Source organism: Prinia subflava, chromosome 1 (assembly GCF_021018805.1).
Source record: "Prinia subflava isolate CZ2003 ecotype Zambia chromosome 1, Cam_Psub_1.2, whole genome shotgun sequence".
In the NCBI taxonomy this organism is placed as follows: Eukaryota; Metazoa; Chordata; class Aves; order Passeriformes; family Cisticolidae; genus Prinia; species Prinia subflava.
The window spans coordinates 124,567,303-124,586,030 of NC_086247.1; the positions used below are offsets into that span (position 1 = coordinate 124,567,303).

General features: G+C 39.2%; 1 protein-coding gene across 2 annotated transcripts in view; it reads right to left on the bottom strand.

The window, feature by feature from the left end:
- Positions 1-18,728, bottom strand: part of BZW2 (basic leucine zipper and W2 domains 2) — a 56,758-nt gene that overhangs the window by 7,890 nt on the left and 30,140 nt on the right. For both annotated transcript variants that reach the window (XM_063411208.1, XM_063411202.1), the window contains exons 5-10: positions 18,562-18,627; positions 11,913-12,048; positions 7,479-7,588; positions 5,503-5,673; positions 4,966-5,112; positions 692-830 (exon numbers count right to left, since the gene is read on the bottom strand). In XM_063411208.1, the coding sequence (XP_063267278.1) occupies positions 692-830; positions 4,966-5,112; positions 5,503-5,673; positions 7,479-7,588; positions 11,913-12,048; positions 18,562-18,627 (769 nt within the window). The remainder of the gene's footprint in view (positions 1-691; positions 831-4,965; positions 5,113-5,502; positions 5,674-7,478; positions 7,589-11,912; positions 12,049-18,561; positions 18,628-18,728) is intronic.

Here is an 18,728-nt window from a genome sequence, read left to right on the forward strand (position 1 = left end):
CCATTTGCCATTTGCCTTGAACATGTACCTGGACTCAACAAGGTGAACAAAGATCAACATGAGGTTTCTACTCCTGCTGATTTTTCTCCTCCAACTATTTATAGCATGAACATCAGAACAAACTGTTTGGCACCCACCCATCACACACGGTGCAAGACCATTAGTCTCTATGACAACCTGATCAGAATAAACTTGTGAAGAAGTCAATTTCACAATAAAAATGAAATCCATCAAAACTATAGCACCTGCAAAAATTTGGCAGGAAAAGAAGAATAAGAAAAGTTCCTTCTGGTAAGGAGTGAGCAAAAAAACCCCTCCAAATCTAAACCCCTCCAAAAATCTTCCTGCTAAAAGGGTTTGCACTTTCAAGGTTTCTTAAAACCAAGCTCTGATCTACTTTTGAAATCTGCCAGAAATTTATAGAAATGTCTTCCTAGAAATGGTTTTATACAAGGACTAAGCTGCACTTGAAGTGACTGGACTTGATCCTCCTCATGCTTCTTGAATATGAGATGAAAGCAACAGAGGGAGAGAAGGGCTTGGTTTGGCTTTTCCTGCTGCCACATTCCTTTGAACTATCAAAGCACAAAGTATTCCAGAGTTCAACACCAACACAGCCTTCTTATATGCACTACCTGGCTGGCACTGAGAATCCAAGCACAGAATACAACACTGGATTATACCCTTTTACCTTTATAAAAGAGAACCACTATCTTCTGAAAGGCTTTCATGAAGTGGATGTTGTCATAACAGTACTCCTGCACCTTCTGGAGTAGGATCAACTCCGACTGGCCTTGAGTGCTGAACACAGCAAGCAGGGGGGCATATTGCTGAAAGGAAGAGAGGGTAAAAATCAAAATGCACATCAGGATACCTAAAAATAAATAAACGTTTTTAAAATAAACATCATGAATTTCATCCTTGAAAATGTTTCACTGAAACTTTAGATTTACTTGCACACTGCATTTTCTAAAACACATACAATGCATATACACAAGTATCCATGATTTTTTGTAGCATGTCCTGCATGCTGTAAACTAAAATTCAGTACCACTTAGTTACTGACTTCTGTAAAATCAATTTATAAAGCCCACAATCTGGCATTATTTCTGTCATACATTTGACAGTGCAGCATTCTGTCATTCAGGAGTGATGCTTTGCAGATGTTCATAATGTAAGACATCCCAGGAAGAAATACATTTTAAAAAGTCTCTAGTTTCACAGGGGTTTTAGAAGTCCCAGGAAACTGAAATAAAGGAAATTATTCCAATTAACTGTGATCAACTGTCCTTATTTTTTCTCATTACCACAATCAAGAATATCATGACACCCTTTGCTAAATGGCAACATTTTCCAAGCACAGTATTAAATGCTAATGTTACTCTGACAAGACAGTAGTGGTACATTTCATTGTCTTTTCCTGGAGTTTATTAATATAATAAAAATAAAGCAAAAACTTATTTGTTATGCAATTTTCCTGTCTTATTTTGGATCTTAAAACTAAAAATTACACTGAAGGACCATATCTTTCCTTAAAAGCTAGTGTTTATATCCATATCTCTCCAATATCCTGTCATGTTAGCCTGTGATGAGTCCGGCTAAGGCTGCAATCTTAAATTTGGGGTACTATTATGAGCATTTGCCAGAGACGAAGTTAAATAACCTTCGATCTTCAGAGACCCTAGCCAAATATACATTGCATATTAATATTTCATCTGCTCTTGCACTAATCAGTTCAGCCTTTCTTCCAAGTCTTCAGTAAGCCCCAGTTTGTCATTCTCCAGCTGGATTTGCAATGGCCTGGTACCACAGAGCTCTGCTCTGAGTGACCAGGGCTGCTGCTGGTCTTAGGTTCAAACCACCCATCACCCACAGCACTGATGGAAATGTTCAAAAACACACTGCAGCACCTCTCTGCAAGAGGCTAAATCCTGAGGGGTTTACCCAATATGGTCCTTGGAAATAACTAAAACACACAAAAATCCACAGAAATTAGAAAGGTTGTTCTAAAATGTGTTTGGCAATAATTATCAGCTATTTAAGAGAGTATGAAATCACAATAACAGTGAGAAGCTCAGCAGGCTGATGGTATTTAGTACTTTGGGAAGAAACTCCCTTAAAATGGCTGGATATAGCTAACACCAGAGGCCAAGTTTTTCCATTCGTGGCAGGTATAGCCACAACTTTAGAAACAACATCAGTGCTTTGGTAAGAACACTGAGAAACTTGTGCAGGCTGTGAGTAGTTCTTTTCCCCTTTTTAGCCCTTGTGCATCTCGCTGATATCTAGGCAAATTGCAGGGAGGCAGGGCAATATGCAGTGCAGCTCATTTATTTAATACCCTCAGCAGAACTCATCCTCATTGCCATGTTTGTGAAGTGCTGCTGTCTATAAACCTTGATAACATCTAATAAAAACCCTATGTTTTCAGTTTGGAAGCAAATTGTCTTCATTTTGCCACATTTGACTTTATCCCTTTCACATTCCTCCCTCCTTTCCAAACTGGTACAGGCTCACAGTTTGGAGTTTCACGAATGTCTAACTGACTTAGGAACCTTCTTCTCATTGCTGGCTGAGCAAGTGGCATTATTTTCCATTTGCATCATGTTAGGGAGCAGGGGGTCAGCACCCACACTGCTCTGAAGCTCACCAGAGCCTTGCCTCCAGTGAGAATAGTCTGGAAGATTCTCCTCACCCATGGAGAACATCACTTCTCTGCACTGGAGGCGGCCTAGGCACTAAGCCCCGGTGTCACAGTGAGGTTACTGGGACAATGAGAAGCTTATTCTGTGAGATGCAGGGTTGAACAGCTTGCCCTGTCTCCTCCTGAGGTCAGCTACTGCTGCTCCTGCCATATGGATGGCACACATGACTTTTACTGCACTGCCCGGGTATGCTGGTTCATGGCTGCCTGCCTCAACCCTGCCATTAGGTAGCCACCCATCCAGCAAGGGCTTTTAAGATGTGTAAACTAGGTCAATACTCTGTGTTCTGACCCATCTTTTCAGGGGTGCCTTGTGTACAACTGACTGAAAGAATCTGGTAGGTTACAGACTGGTACCCAGATGTCAAAGCTCTGGCAACATGCTTTGTGGAAGTTACCTGTCAGCTAGAGCCATGCGAGAATAAATCCCACCATCTGACAGGTCACACATCAGGTCTGTATTTATACACATCCCAATCACAGCACCAGGTCAAAGCAACTCCCTGACTGTCTCTTGGAACAGTGACACACAGGAGGCCACAGAAAAGAGCTCTGTGTCATCCTAACACTGTTAATCCACTTTCTGGAGCTGGCTCATACGTTGAGGTAGCTAAAAGCCCTAAGAGAAGGATCCAAGATCCATCTCCACCTATCCTAAGAGGAAGGATGTGGAAAATGCCGTTTCATTTTTGAAGACAAAACTGTAAAAAAGCAGCTATCAAAGTCTAAATTGATATTTCTATTGCCTCTGTGAAAATCTTACCCCTGAGTGCAAATAGTTAATAGCCCACACAAATTTTCCTCACTTTTTAGAAAGTGGATGTACCTAGAAAGATGCCTATCTTATAGGCACGATGCCTTACCTAATTCACTGGGGATACATACATAGTTGATGGATTGGGTCTGTGAGATGCACACGACTGAACATCCAGTCAACAGGATTTGTACAAAACCAGCTATGTTTCTCTTTTCCCAGAGTTAAAATATTCCAGAAAATGTTTGTTAATTTGCCCTGCAGTACTAGACAATAAATCTCAATGGATTCTTTGTTACAGCTCAAAGAGAGATAATCAAATTTTACATCAAAAGAACAAGAAAAACTGCCTCTCTTCCCTCTGGAAACCATCTTGTCTTTCTCTTGCTATTTGAGCCACTTGAGAAAACTTGAAGGCATTCAGTCTTACCATCAAAGACCACACAATATCCCAAGCGACTGCATTTCTAGGATTACTGATTGGGAAACCAAATTCAGACAAAAGGACAGCAGCAGTAGCAGCTAAACCAACATGGGAACACTCAAGTATGGAGACATCCAATATGAAGAAAGATCTTCTTTACCATAAAGACTAAAGCCCAGATTGCTTCTGTTCCAAGACAAAACGTTGAAGCCCTGGCTATGAGGCAATATTCTCCTGGTCATAGATTATCTGCTTGAAAGGACTAAGTCTGCTGAAAAGCCTGTGCTCTCAGATCCAGTGTCTTGCACTGCAAGTTACTTCAGACTTAGATGAGGAACACCAATGATGGTGATTAATGCCTCTGCACTGGTTTCATGCTTCTCTTCTATCCCCAGGTCGTTAGAGGTTTTGTCCCAACATGCAATGGTAGTGCTGCAGTATTGCAGCCTGCCTTCTGTGCATTCAGTTCCCTCATCCTCAAGGACAGTAGCTGGACCAGAGTAACCACACTGCATGTCCACACAGAGCCAAGCCAGCCCCTGGCTTATCGACAAGTCACTGAGGATCCAGCGACCGCAGCCAACACCAGCAACAGCTGATTCACAGATTCTGGCCCTGGCACTCCTGCCTGGACCTATCCAGCCCTCTGCACAGCCAGCACAGGCGCTGCCTCTCCATGCTCCCAAAATGTCTTTGCTTCCTGCAAAGGCAGCTCCCTGCGGGCTTACTAGTCAGCTTTACTAGTCAGGTCTGAGCAGGCTGAGTCTCAGCAGTTGCACAGCCCTGCCCCAGTGCAAGGAGCCTCTCAGGAAGCTGGCACCCTGGGAAAGCACAAGGAAGAGGTGTTCAGGCTGTGACCACCTTGGCTTGCCCCGGCACTGTGGGCTCAGGACACTCAATGACCTGAACTACCTCAGTTTTGCATCCATTTTACTGAACTCAGACTATATGTAACACTTCGTATGCTCAGCATCAGCCTTCAAAAACCTAAATCTCCTAGATTGAAACAAGCCAAAACTGGACAGCCAAAGAATGTATTCTGTGAATTCACAGCTTTCTTCTCGTCTTCCCCCATGCACGTACCTTCAGATGTTTGAGGGCCTGCTCTGCAACCAGCTCTTCTTTCTTGTTCCATTCCACAGCATTCATGACACAGGTCCAAAGGAGGCCAATCACTGCTGGCTCTGGCAGCTCATTTCTTTTCATTTCCTCTTTTACATAAAGTACTACCTGGAGAAGGAAATAAGGGACATTTGAAATGAACCAAAAACAATGCTGACTTTCCACATACTTGTAGTCATTTACAACACTATGGTGTAGAAGTATTAAGAAACAAAATTAGAACAAGATTTTGTCCCTCCCCTTAACCTAACAGTTAATGCAGTTAAAGAAAATACATTTTCAAGGATAAATGAGGGAAACTCCCCCCATCCCATGGACAACTACACTTGGAAATCCAGAGGATATTTGGTTACTTCAATCTTAAGCACAGAGTGAACTGATGAATAAATTCAAATAGTTTGAAGAAATACAGAGGAAATCTGTTCCTCTCTACCTAATGTTGATTTAAGTCTTTGATTACGATTATATAAACAGAAAGTTGTAAAAAAACACTTTTACCTCCTTAATTGGGCATTCCTGAGAGAGACGTTCTTGTAGCTCTTTTTGAAGTTCTTTACGAGTCCCCAGTGACTGCTGAACTCTAAGGAAATCTGAGAGTTCTTTTAGACCTGCTTCAGTAAAATACTTGGCAAAATGGTCCACATTCTGCCGGTTGGCTGGAAATAGTTCCTAAAAAGACAGGAATGCTCTCTGTTAAATAACCAACTATGACTCTTGACAGAATGGAAAGAGCATTTTTTAAGAATGAACAGTGGGAATAACCTGTTACTTCACTTAAAACATTGCTTGTAACCACACTGGAAAAGTCAATGCTTCATTCATATTGCAGTGTTTCACTGCAGTAGAGGGAAAAAATGATGGCCAGTTACACAAATAAGCTAACACCCACTCTGTGTGAAGTGCATGTACTTATGAACAGCCATGAGCCAAACATGTTGCTCTAAACAGTCCTAAGAGGAACCATACTTTTCCCAGATTCCAAGAGTCTTGTAGGGAAAGTACAAAGGAATGGATGGCAAAGCCATTAAAGGCAAAGCACATTTATCACGCCCTCCCAGCGCATCCCCACATTTAAGAAAAATACATGCAACAATATGGGAGTGGCCCAGGCACCCTGGCCTACCACTAATGCATCATTTAACAAAAATCACAAAATTCACCATGTACTGTTAACTCCTGTAGGCATTTCTAATTAAAAGACACTGTCATTTATGAAAGTCCAGTTACTTAGAAAAGATAAAATTATTCCTAAAAATCACTCCAGCAAATGCCCCGTCTTGAAAAGCATTCAATGGCATTTGCTTACCATCCATTCTGAGTGTCTTAACAATGATCTGTAGGATGGATAGCACTTCTTTTGAACAAAGAAGCTAGAGACTGTCCATCTATTTACTTACTGACTAATGCAATTAAGAAGAAACTTTCACAAAGGCATCTATGCTAGGCAACGTCATCTGATACTTTACAATTGTTTAATAGAGCAGAGTAATGAGAGTCAACAGCTGAAAGTTTAAATCAGTCAAGCTTGAAACAGAAACAAGATGCAGTTTTCTTCCCTGCCCTCCCCCCTCAATAAACAGTGTAATTAGCCCATTTCCCAGCTTAATGGCAAATTATTTATGACTTGGACATTTAAAATCAAGTACAAATTGAAGAGATGGAGGAGTGTGGGAGGCTCCTTACTTTTGAAAGATACTTGCTTAATTATATATTACTGAGGTAGAAACAGGAAATACTGCTGAGTCTCCAGGCAGTGCTACAGAGGATGTGTATTTGACTGCATTATGGCAGCAGCAATCTCTCTGAGGACTGAAAAACCCCAAATGATCTCCAGAAAGACACTGGGAGAAAAAGGCACATGGAGTTGCTACATATTCATATATTCTCTGAACACCTTGCTAGAAACCCAGAAGACAGGTTTTGAGTCCTAAGGCTGAAAGCATCCTGCACTGTACCTACTAGGTCTGCTGTCACCACTGCTGGACCATTTATGCCACCTAGATGGCTACTGCTGCAGAAAATTACCTTATTATTCATTTAGTATACTATTTAAACACTGCTGCTTCAGAAACTTGCATTCAAATTGTAATTCCTTATACTTTATATACCACTAACAAAAGGAAAACATTTAAAGAAACAGAGCTTCTCATGCCCATTTGCTGGTATGTTTTGCCAGCAGTGGTTAGAAAAAAACCCAAACATTTATTCAATTCTCAAGCCCCATACATACAGTCTCTCAGAAGGCATCTGACTGCAGGAAAAAGAGACAGAATGGAAAAACATGTGATACTTAATATTCTTGAACCTGTATCAATGCTACAGCCGAAACAATATTGCTGTGTTTCAAAACATTTTAGAAACACTAACAGAGTCTGAGGGGGAGTTAACATGCTTACAGCAAACTACCATCTGCATTTCATTTCCTTCTTTTTCCCTGGGAGAGATAAAGATTATTGAAAATATATTGTACTTACTAGCAATCTCTTATCGAGGTTGGCTTTTCTTAAAGCAGAGGTAACAGAATTGGCGTCTTTCTCTGCCATCCATGCTTTAAAAAGCTTTACAGCAAAAGAGGCTGCAATCCCTATTAGAGAAAAGCACAAAATGTGTTTCAGCAATTTTCAACATAAATTAGAGTTGACTATAAGAAGTTCAGGGTTACAAAAAAATTACAAAACTGTGGAATGAAAATACATTTATGACAACAGAAACAAACAATGTAGAGCTGAAGTGCTTATTTTTTTCTTGAATGCAAAATTAGTCTTCTGAATTATGCTAGATTGTTTGAAAATCTTTTCATTTGGTTTTGCCCATCTCCATTTAGTTGTTCAAAGATATTCTTTGCAATTATTTTTCCTACATTCCCAATTCACAGACTGAGTACAATGCAAGAGGAAAAATTATGCACTAAATGGATAGGAAACAAAGGCACAAAATAATAAATAATCAGGAACAAGAACTAAGAAAACATATCTTCAAATTTTTTTTAGCAAATTCTGGAATAGGGTTAAATAACTTTGCAGCTTCAAGGTGACTGATTGTACTGTGTTCTCCTAGTGTCATTGTAGGACATGAAAAAAATAAAGAGAGATTCCAAATATTTCGGAAGGCAAAGAGCATAGAAAAGCTTTAATGTCTAATTCCTACTACTTTTTATAAGGTGTTTTGATACAGACTTACCATGACTGGTGAACAGGAACGACACCTCCCTAATCCAATTGGTTGAACTAGAGAAACAGCTAAAATGGGTTTTTTTGAGAACTAGAAAGGCAAAACACTACCTGGAGAAAGATTGTTTTGAGAAAGGACAGTTGTTTGCCAAGATTGTTTTGAGAAGAAGCTTTCTTGAGAAATTTTCCCTTGGGAAAGAAGTTAGCAGCTGCTGGCAGGCTAAAATCTCTCAGACCCAGAAATATCAGGCCCACACTCCTACGAGGCATTTAGTAGCCTGTTGTACCAGGCACAAACACTATCTTATGTGAAACAATTCCTTCCTCGAGGCACAACTTAGTATTTTGTGTATTAAATCAAACAAACTCTACCTCCACTAGCTGTGGATTTCCCAGGGGAGTTAACAAACCATTAGGCTCACACCTGCTATTTACTAGAGCTGCACCATCACCACAGCTGCTCCAGATTCTCCACTGCGCGTACAGGGAGCTGAAGGAAGCTGAAAGGCCTCAGAGATGGAGCACATCGTTGAGGAAGGTCACCTATAGGTCAGATATGATTCTCCATACTACACTCATACCAACATTAGCGCTACTGAAGGCAGTGATAATGGCAGTGCATAATGAAAAGCACAATCCTATGCTACAGATGGCCACTGTAGCTTTCTGTCTCACCTCCAGATAGTCCAGAAGCTCTTGGAGCTAAATGGGACCTACTGGTGAGAAGGAGCTTCATCACTCTTAGCCACTTTATCTATAGATATTCATTATTTTTATTTCTAGGATACTTCAACTAAATGAGTCACCAAATAAGAACAAAAGATACTATTCCCAGACCACTGTAAAATTCACTGACAGTCTTTACACGCCTTGACTCTTATGGCAGTTTTGGCAAGCTTATTTCAGGAGCTCAGTCGTGATCCTCAGAGAAGTATGGTACGCAACCAGAGATGCACAATGCCATGCCTAGAGAGGCCTGCAAATGCTTCTTTGGGCTTGTTTCACTTACTGGACATGATGCAGCAATCCTGAGTGCTGCAAGCAGACTGAGATTCACAAAGCCTGGTAGGTGACTTAGGCATAACTTCCACCTGCTAACACGCTTCAGCATATCCATGTCCTTATGTGCTCAATACCAAAATTGAATGGAATGCTCTCTGTCACCAAGCGTTGTCCCAATAGACATATCCTAGATGCTTTTTGTAGTTTTAGCTAATAACAATGTAAGTTTTATGCCAGCATTAGTATTAGAGGATGTGCTGTTTTCAGCTGAGGTGGAGTTAGGTTTTTCATAGTGGCTGATAGGGCTGTATTTTGGATTTATGCTGAACACAGGCTTGATAATACAGATATGTTTTTGTTATTGCTGAGCAGGGCTTACACAGAGCCAAGACCTTTTGTGTTTGTCCAACTGCCACGCTGGCAAGGAAGTTGGGAGGAGACACAGCCAGGACAGGTGACCCCAGCTGACCATGGGGATATTCCAGACTATGACATCATTCTCTGTATATGAAAAGAGGGGAAGAAGCAAGAAGGGGGGAACATTCTAAGTGATGGCTTTTTTCTTCCTAAGTACTCATTACGTGTGATGGGGCCCTGCTGTCCTGGAGGTGGCTAAACCCTGTCCACGAGAAGCAGTGAACTAATTCATTGTTTTTCTTTGTGTGTGCAACTACTGCTTTTCCCATTAAACTGTCTCTATCTCAACCCATGAGCTCTCCAGCTTTTACTCTTCCCATTCCCTCCTCATCCTGCTGGTGTGGGAGTGAGCAACAGGCTGTGTGGGGCTTGACGGTGGGCTGGGATTACACCATGACGGAGATGGGTTGTTCTACGGCTTCACTACCCACATATTTTCAAACTTACTTCTCATTTGCAGCCCAAAATTATCACTGGCCTGTTCCTATACTCCATGCACGTGCTGCTACTCTTTTCCTTTAAACAGTTCTTCTCTTTTTTTTGCTTTGTTTTTTCCCCCTTATTTGCAGAAAGTAATTCCAGTCATTTATTTTATTGACTAACCCCATTAGCTGCTTTTTGCATTTCCACTACTTTGCCAGCACAGAGCACAAGGAGGATACACTTAACCCTGACAAGATTCCACGACCATCCAGACCTTTCTCTGTCTCTACTACAAATATGTCAGCAATCCATTAAAGAGTATTTTGTTTTCCACCTACATATAACAGTGAAAGTAATGACAACACCGAAATAAGGCAACCTAAAAATAAAGTAGGTATTTGTGCTCAAACTTGATAGATCTCCTGTCCACACAATCTACTCTTACCTCACTTTCAGCCATTCCTTAGCCAGTGTTACAAGTCCCATGCTGATCAACAACTCCCTCACCTCACCTAATTGTTTCCTCCTGTATTTTAATTTCAGCTGCCTGCACCATTTTTTTTTGTAAATCAAAGAAATCTTTGAGTTTATTCATGTATCATCTACTTCTTTTGCCTTGCTGTGTTCCCCATTTTTAAAATGTCTTTGCATCTTCAATTATTCTTGCATAAAACATCTACCCCAGGATACTGACTGAACAATCTTTCTTCAAATGCTGTCATGGATGCATTGTTAGTATATATAAACCAAGAACTAAAAGTATATGTAAGCTCTGACAAAAGTTTAGGGCTCCTAGAAACATAAGTTTGTAATGCAAATAAGAACTATATTCTTAAAATGCTAATTTAAAATATAACAATTTTCATAATTTTTAAAAATTTGGGTTTTCCAATGCCTCTTGTCTTCCCATAACTACGACGACTTTCATTTAAACACATTGCAGACAATCACCCTAAAAACATGGATTAGTGCTTTTGTTTGAGATTTTTCCTAGTTTAATTCTGATTTCAAAAGCCATGAGTGATGACAGAGCAAAGCTGCAGCTGTGCCTTTTTTTTCTGCAGCATTTAGAAAACAAATGTGATGGTTAGCATGCTGCAAATGAGAACATGAAGTTAGAATAATTTTTTAAAATGAAAATTAGAATACATTTTAGCTAATATGTAACTCTAACAAAATCAAAAAAAGGTCATGAAAACTGCTCAAAACTGCCAGTATATTTGCAACCATGCCAGGTAGTCAGAACTTTCAGAGAAAGAAATTGTTGAGCAAGCAGTTGCAAAATCAGGACTCTGAGGTAGATGGCTATAATACATAACAAAATACCTTAAAAAAAAGTCATCTCAAAAAGGCATTGTACCTTAAGACTGAAAGAACTTATTTACTCATCATATAATAAACACAAATTCATGAGAATGTTTATCAGTCACTGATCATTACTAGTGTGAAGGCAAAATGAGGGATTGATTTTTCTCCTGCAATATCCTGCTGGCCTGCATGGGATCTCTGTCCCACTTGTCACTCACCAGACATGAGCAACACTTGAGATGCCAGCAGATCAACCTCAGGAATAGCTGTACTTCACACCTTTATGGTACCACAGTAATACATCAATTCTACCATTCTGCATACACAAGTAGGACTTCCAAAAAACCACAAATCCTTTGGGGTTTATATTTGTTTTGTGCTTTTTTTCCTGTCTGTTTGGCCTCTTACAAGATTTCACAAAGTATATTGGGCACTGCTGTCTGTATATTATTCTGCTTTAAAATACTGATTTCTGTTGTACAGTCACAAGTTTCCAACATTCATTTTCTTGCAACATATATCATGCATTGCAATAAAACACATCTCCTTTAAAAAAGCTAAGACAAGAAAGAAGATATGGAAAATTACCTTCTTTGACTATATTGTCAGTGAAGAGGCTTGTTAAAATTGTAGCAGGAAGAGTCCCATTGGCTAACAGGATGCCAGAAAGCATTGCCAATTTTGTCTGCTCCGTCTCAGTAAAGGCTTTAAGAAACAACAGGAGCTGTTGACCAGACAAGGTAAAAAAAAGTATTTATTTGAGGCATAGGTAGACAATAGGCAAAATTTTATATTAACAGGTTTATTTCTTATTTCTTGAGAAGTCTCAATGCAAATTATAGCAATCACATCAAAATCTATCCAGAAGCATGACAGTGTCATTTCACTGATCCCTTGTAATTTCACTTTCTCTAAGAACACAAGACAGTACCTGAAGGGAGCCTACAAACAAGATGTAGGGAGATTATTTACAAGAGCAGCCGACAGGAAAAGGAGAAATGGCTTCAAGCTGAAAGAAAGCTGGTTTAGACTATACATTAGAAAGAAATCTTTACTGTGAGGGTGGCAAGGCTTTGGGATAGGCTGCCCAGAGAAGTTGTGGATATCCAACCCTTGGCAGTGTTCAAGGCCAGGTTAGAGGGAGCTCTGAGCAACCTTGTCTAGTAAACGACTCCATGGCAGGGGGTTTGGAGTTAGATGGTTTTTAAGGTCTCTTCCAACCCAAATCATTCTATGATTCTGTGATTCTCTGGGGATATGGCCTTAGCCAGGTATAAACCACCCATTTTCTCCAAATATGCATATTACATACATGTGTAAAGGTAAAAGTACTTGCCACAGGCTTGAGACACTCAGAAATTACAGGATCACAGACAGGAGCCTGCCTATTCACATCTTCAGACTTCCAGCTAAGCCACACAAAGTTGCAGTTTGATTTCTAGCTTTTGAAAACTATTGCTCATGCAAACAATAAAAGAATGGGAAAATTTCCTGGTTTTCTTTTAGGGAAGGGAACACAGCACAGTTACAACAGATTTTTTTACTGGCTAAAGTAAGAAATATATTTCAAGTTCAGACATTCTTGATAAAGCTGGCAAAAGAGACAGGAACACAGGCTGATTTAAGACCTTGCTATTCCCAGTACTAATTATAAGAGAAAACAAATAGCTTGAGAAAAAAATACAAATCTCATAATCTTGGAAGATCTGAACTACATATACACATTTTACTCCTAAAACAGCAATTAAGTCTATTTTAAAAAATTTAATTTCATATGTTAAAATTATTGACTTGAGAGCATACTGATGAATTACATTTTGCCCTTTTTACTTTATATCAGGAAAAGAGGTCATTCAGAATCAGATTTTGTCAATGGCATTACTGTTAACAGTAATGTTTGCTTAATGTGCTGTTAATGATCACAATATGGGTGATGGGAAAAAAGAGGTGAGACAATATAGGACAGCTTCATTCAATGCAAAGAGCTGCTGAGTCCATCAGATGCTACCTTACAAATTTACCATCACCATAGAAGAAGAGGAAAAAAAAGTACTGCGGATACAATTTTCTGCTGTTAAGAAGAGTACTAATTTTTTTCTTCATAAGGAAGAACAAATGGCACCTCTCCAAAAGGATGTCCTGACCTTCTGCTGTCAGGATACCCTTTTTTCTTTTCTACATGAGCAACAATGCAATCAAAGCAAAACTGTTTTGATAGAAAATTCTCACCAGTTTTCCACATTAAGAGTATTTCTCAATTACCAGATTCTACCCATACAAAGGAACAGAATATTACACATGTCCCTGTCCTTGTCTGATACCATGGACAGTGGAAGATCTACTCCAAGATATCTAAGCAGCTTAACAACTGTGAAGCTTTCTGAATGCACTGATGTTCTAAAAATCCAAGTAACTAATGAAGTTATTAAATCTCATGCAGTGTTTCATGAATAGTTCTGCTCTGCATCAGTGAACAGAACTGGAAAAAAACCTCATTCATATGGTAGTACTTACATAATCACATCAGCTTTAAATTACAGCTTACACAGGACTGAATGACTCAGCCACAGACAAATCACTCCCAATTTTTTACAGTGGGCTTCAGCCAGATGACTGCAACATACACTTTCAGCTTAAAAGAACAATTATGAAACTACCAAATCTCAAGGTGTAATTTTATTTCAGCAAACTGTGACTCAACCACAAAATGCATGAAAATTTAGGATGCAGAAGAATGGAGTTATTATTTCTAAATATATGAATGAGAAATAAATGGTGTGCTGTATTTCCAAATGCAGCAACTAACTGGTGTGTATAATGGTGTAGGCAAAGGAACTCCAGGGCTACATTTAATGGAAAACAGAACATTTTTACAGAATTTCAATATAATCCTAGTGTAAACTGGAAGCCTGGATTTAAAGCTTTATACAAGCTTTATCAATAATACTGTACACTAAAATTAGGATCTGCACAAGAAAAAAAACCTCAGAATTAGACCTGGAAGTACTGAGACTGTTAATAGAGAGGAAACTTTAGATTTCTATGTATTCCACTTAGTTATTTTTTCTTTTGCTTCTACAGAAGCAATAGATGAGGATTTTGATTAGAAAGTGATGACTGATGACTTTAACATTACAGGCTAGATTTTGATATAATTCTGAGCTCTAACCTCCATCCTTTTATCAGTAATGTATAGATCAGGAACAGTTATACCCATTCATGTCAAATTAGAGCCAGGAAAGCAAGAACCCAGCTGCAAAGCCAAAGTTATAGCTGCAGTCCAAGATGAAGACAGATTCCATGACAGGGACACTCAAAAATTCATCCACTCTAATTTTGAGACATCTGTATTTTTTCCAATATTTTGGACGGTCTGAAACCACATCTATGGAGTTTGAAGCCTTATCTTGTTCCCCTGCCTCTGAAACATGCTCCTTGCAAGTCTCTCAGCATTAATGTGGTTTCTGGTGTTCTTGAACTGCATCCCTCTGCAATATGTTTTAAACAGTACCCTCATCTTCTACACATCTCTCACTATTTAAAGTAATGTTGGTGCTACTAGCCCAATTTTTGTTTTACTAATATTCTTCAAAAACAGCTCAAACTTGTCCTTTGCTGCTGTTTAAGGATACTGTTCTGCACTCTCCAGGAATTGTGAACCATAGTTTAGGGGGAGACTGGGTGATAGGAAAACCCAAAACTTTTCATCAACCCATTTTAAAAACCATGAAACAGAACCTAAATTTCAGTTCAAAGTTGTTACTTCATATTTTTATTGCTGATTAATTTAAGCACTCTTCTTTTACCATCACAATTGCAAACCTCAGTAGGGAAGTCACAAAACGTCCAAGACATTTCAGAATAGTTCCCAGCCACCCACAGAACATTCTCCAAGCCAATGCTTCCCCGCTGTCAGCCAGGCAGACATTACTGCTTTTGCTACATACAAACTGCTTCCAGGCATAAAAAGGGCAGCTCTGGCTCAGGATTTTGTATTTCTATGATATCTGTAGGAACTCTCAACTACTTAAGCAGAAATTCAGAATACCTAGTAAGCACAAGATAGCACCAGACCTAATGTGATGTTCCATGCTGTTTTTGTCACTAAAGAAGAAGTCTTTTAAGCACAATTTCTGGGCATAGAAGATGCAGCATTAAAAAGCACACAAGAAAAACAAGTGCTTCTGATCACCTCTTGTGATCTGGAAATTTTAAATGGTGGAAATTAAGGAACTCTACCCACACAGGGAGCGTGGTGTCTTTTTATGTCTTCATTATGTGAACTGGTCTGTTGCTGACAGTTTGTGACATCTGCAGACAGCACTGAAGAGTCAGCAATGGAGAAGGCAGCTAATACAGCAGCAGGTATCTGCTGGCTGAGTCTTGCCTTTCACTTAGCTGACTTAAAGCATTTCTGCTTACTCCCTGTTCAATCTCAGAACGTTATTCTCCTCTTATTTCCTAATTCCTAGCTTAATTTCCAGTTCTTTCATTAGGAAAAAAGTAACACAAATAGCAGATGTCACAACACAGCACTTCAGACATCCTCTAATGGCTCAGTAATATTTACCACTGTTAAGACAAAAAATAAATTTATCTGTACTTTATCCCAATTTTGACATTAAAAAGTTTATATAGAAAATTACCTAAACATACTAAATAGACATAATAACTGCATTCTTCATCCATGGAAATACACACGTAGAGAAAGATGAACACAAGTTTGGAACTTAGAATTTTACTGAAATTATTGCAAAATGTCATGGGACTATGTCAGTACATTGGGCCATGCTCATATGAATTTAAGCTGCCTATATCCAAACACAGCAAGTGAGCAACACATCTAAACATCTTTGTCTCCTGTTGAAATTGCTTGCACAGAATTATTTAGATGTAAAACTTAAGATATATGGTATGCTTATGCCATTAGAAAAATGAGTAACAGGCAATTCAGAGGAGAGAAAGTTAAGAAATAAACCAACTGAAAGCTAGAAGCAGATAAAAAGGGAAAAGATGGTAGAAAATAATGTCCTAATGACAAAGTTGTGACCTAGAAGACAAAGCAAATAATTATGCAAATACTGCTATCTAAGATAATCTCTCTTGAAAGAAAAGTCACACTGACACCATCTGCTTCTTTAGTGTAAAACTGCTGGTATTGCCTTGGTTTTTTGGCATGCCTTCTTCTATGAGAAGAGCTAATTTTCCCCCAAGTGCTCTATCTGCTTAATGAGTTTGCCAGAAACATCACTTTCATTGCTGGGACCATGACCCACAAAAAACCATCAGTGAGTCAGTCACTCACTCACGTATCTAACCACGGACTAACTGCAGCAATCTTTGGTCTAGCAGAAACACCTTCTGGAAATACAAATGTATCTATCTTCTGGCCCTCCATGGGCAGCTACTCCTGCACAAATTACAGCATGAAGGGATTAAAGGATTAAGTGGTTAAAACCCCTGCAGCCTTGTAAGTGAGAAAACAGCCACTTTGTGGGTTCCCACAAGCAGGAGGAGGGAGAAGGCAAGCAAAAGGCACCTACAAGTAGTCCTCAAGGGTTTTAAGGGCAATGGTAGTGGAGGTGTAACACACAGGCACAAACACTCACACAACCACCTTCCTGGTTTCTAAGTCTCTAAAAACTGGGTTAAGTGAGGAAGAGGAAACAGCCTGCGTTCCCAGGAGCCACATCAAGATTCACACCAGCACCGTGGTAGTGATGGAAGGGCAGGTGGAAAGATTTTCCCCACAGCCTAGAACCACTGTGCAAATCTCATCTCATGATTTGTCACACAAGATGTAGTCTGACACTGAAAACTATCCAAAAAGCATGTACATAAAATTGAAGTTTCCAGTGTGCAAGATGAACCAGCCTGCTCTGATCCCACACTGGCATGGCTAGGATGTTTCCAATGGCTTTCAACAAGTAGCTTGGCTCTGGTCACACTGCACCTCAAATGACTGCTTTCTCTCAAGCTGGCATGTGGCTAAACTTCACATCAGAGGCACTTGTTCCTTTGCTAAGAGTTGAATTATTATGTATTAACCATAGTCTCATCTTGTCACTAAGATTGCAAAGTGAATTTTTGGAAGCTTGAGAGGATGCAAAGCCAAGCAAGTTACAGAAATGAGCAGAGGCGGCTTGAATTGACACGGCACTTGATTAATATGCTGAGCACTCTCTGCAATTTGAATGCTGTGAGTCAGCGCTTCTCATGTCAGTGATTACAGTAATTAACAGCAGGAACATTAGATTTGTGTGGGGATAGAGGTAAATTTAGGTCTTTAGAATAATGTACTGAGTAATCAGCATCAGTTGATAGGCATGCTGGCCACAAGTGTAAAAATAATTTCCTGTATGAATAAGAATGTATAAATCAGAGCCAAATTAATTCAGGCACAAGAAGTGCTAGTGAGGTATCAAGCTACAAATATCCCCTCATTTGACCCTTACAGCAACCTTTCTAATGATTAAATAATATGGAAACACATTTTTATGTTTAACAAACACTACACTTTACACATGGGACAGATTTTGCCACTACCAGCATGCCTGTTAAGTTACAGGACAGTACAGTGTTTATTACTTATTCAGACTGTTAGAAAAAGATATTTACATCTGTTATGAACTCAGAACGTTTTTCAAACGTTTTTACCCTGTCTCCTTAGAATTCAGTATCACAAAAACTGAAACAGTATCCACAAATAGCCACTACAGTCTAACAGGCAAATCCTGAGCACTTTTCCACTGGTGAGGACTTTCTCTTACACATATCTGTGGCCTCAAATACAAAAACCTTGTGGTTAGATTTATTCCATAGAGCAGCAGTGGTTTAATACTCATACATCAAGAGACATTCTGCATAGCAGATTTGCATTTATTTTTTGGAAAAAACAGAGTTATGGTCTATTTGCAGGACAGCAATACCACTCCTCATTAAGAGGTATAGCTCAAAGTGTATCAAACTTCTGCACAAAAAGGTCCGCAATAAGAAAGGGAGTTTGGTCAGAGCAACCAAAGGAATTATTAATTCAGAAATACTCTATATCAACTGTTTCCTGCAGTAACCTCACAGAGCTGAATTTGTAGAGTAAAGCTGCCTCCTGTAGATTCTCTCCTCTTTTCCAGCGGAGCTAAATAAAGCACCTAACAGCACCATATTTGTACATATGCAATTATATTAGAAATATAGTAAAAAATATTAGCATTCCAATAAAGACTGCCATCAACATTACCTTTTTGATTTCATCTTCAAACGCTTTCTCCAGATATTTGTATCTCCTGATAAGTTTATTGAAGACCTAAAGATAAACACAGATTAACTTAAAAAGTGTAACAATTACAGCCATCTCTCTTTACAAAAAAAAGTAAAGGGAAATAAATAGCTTGCAGAATGATATTT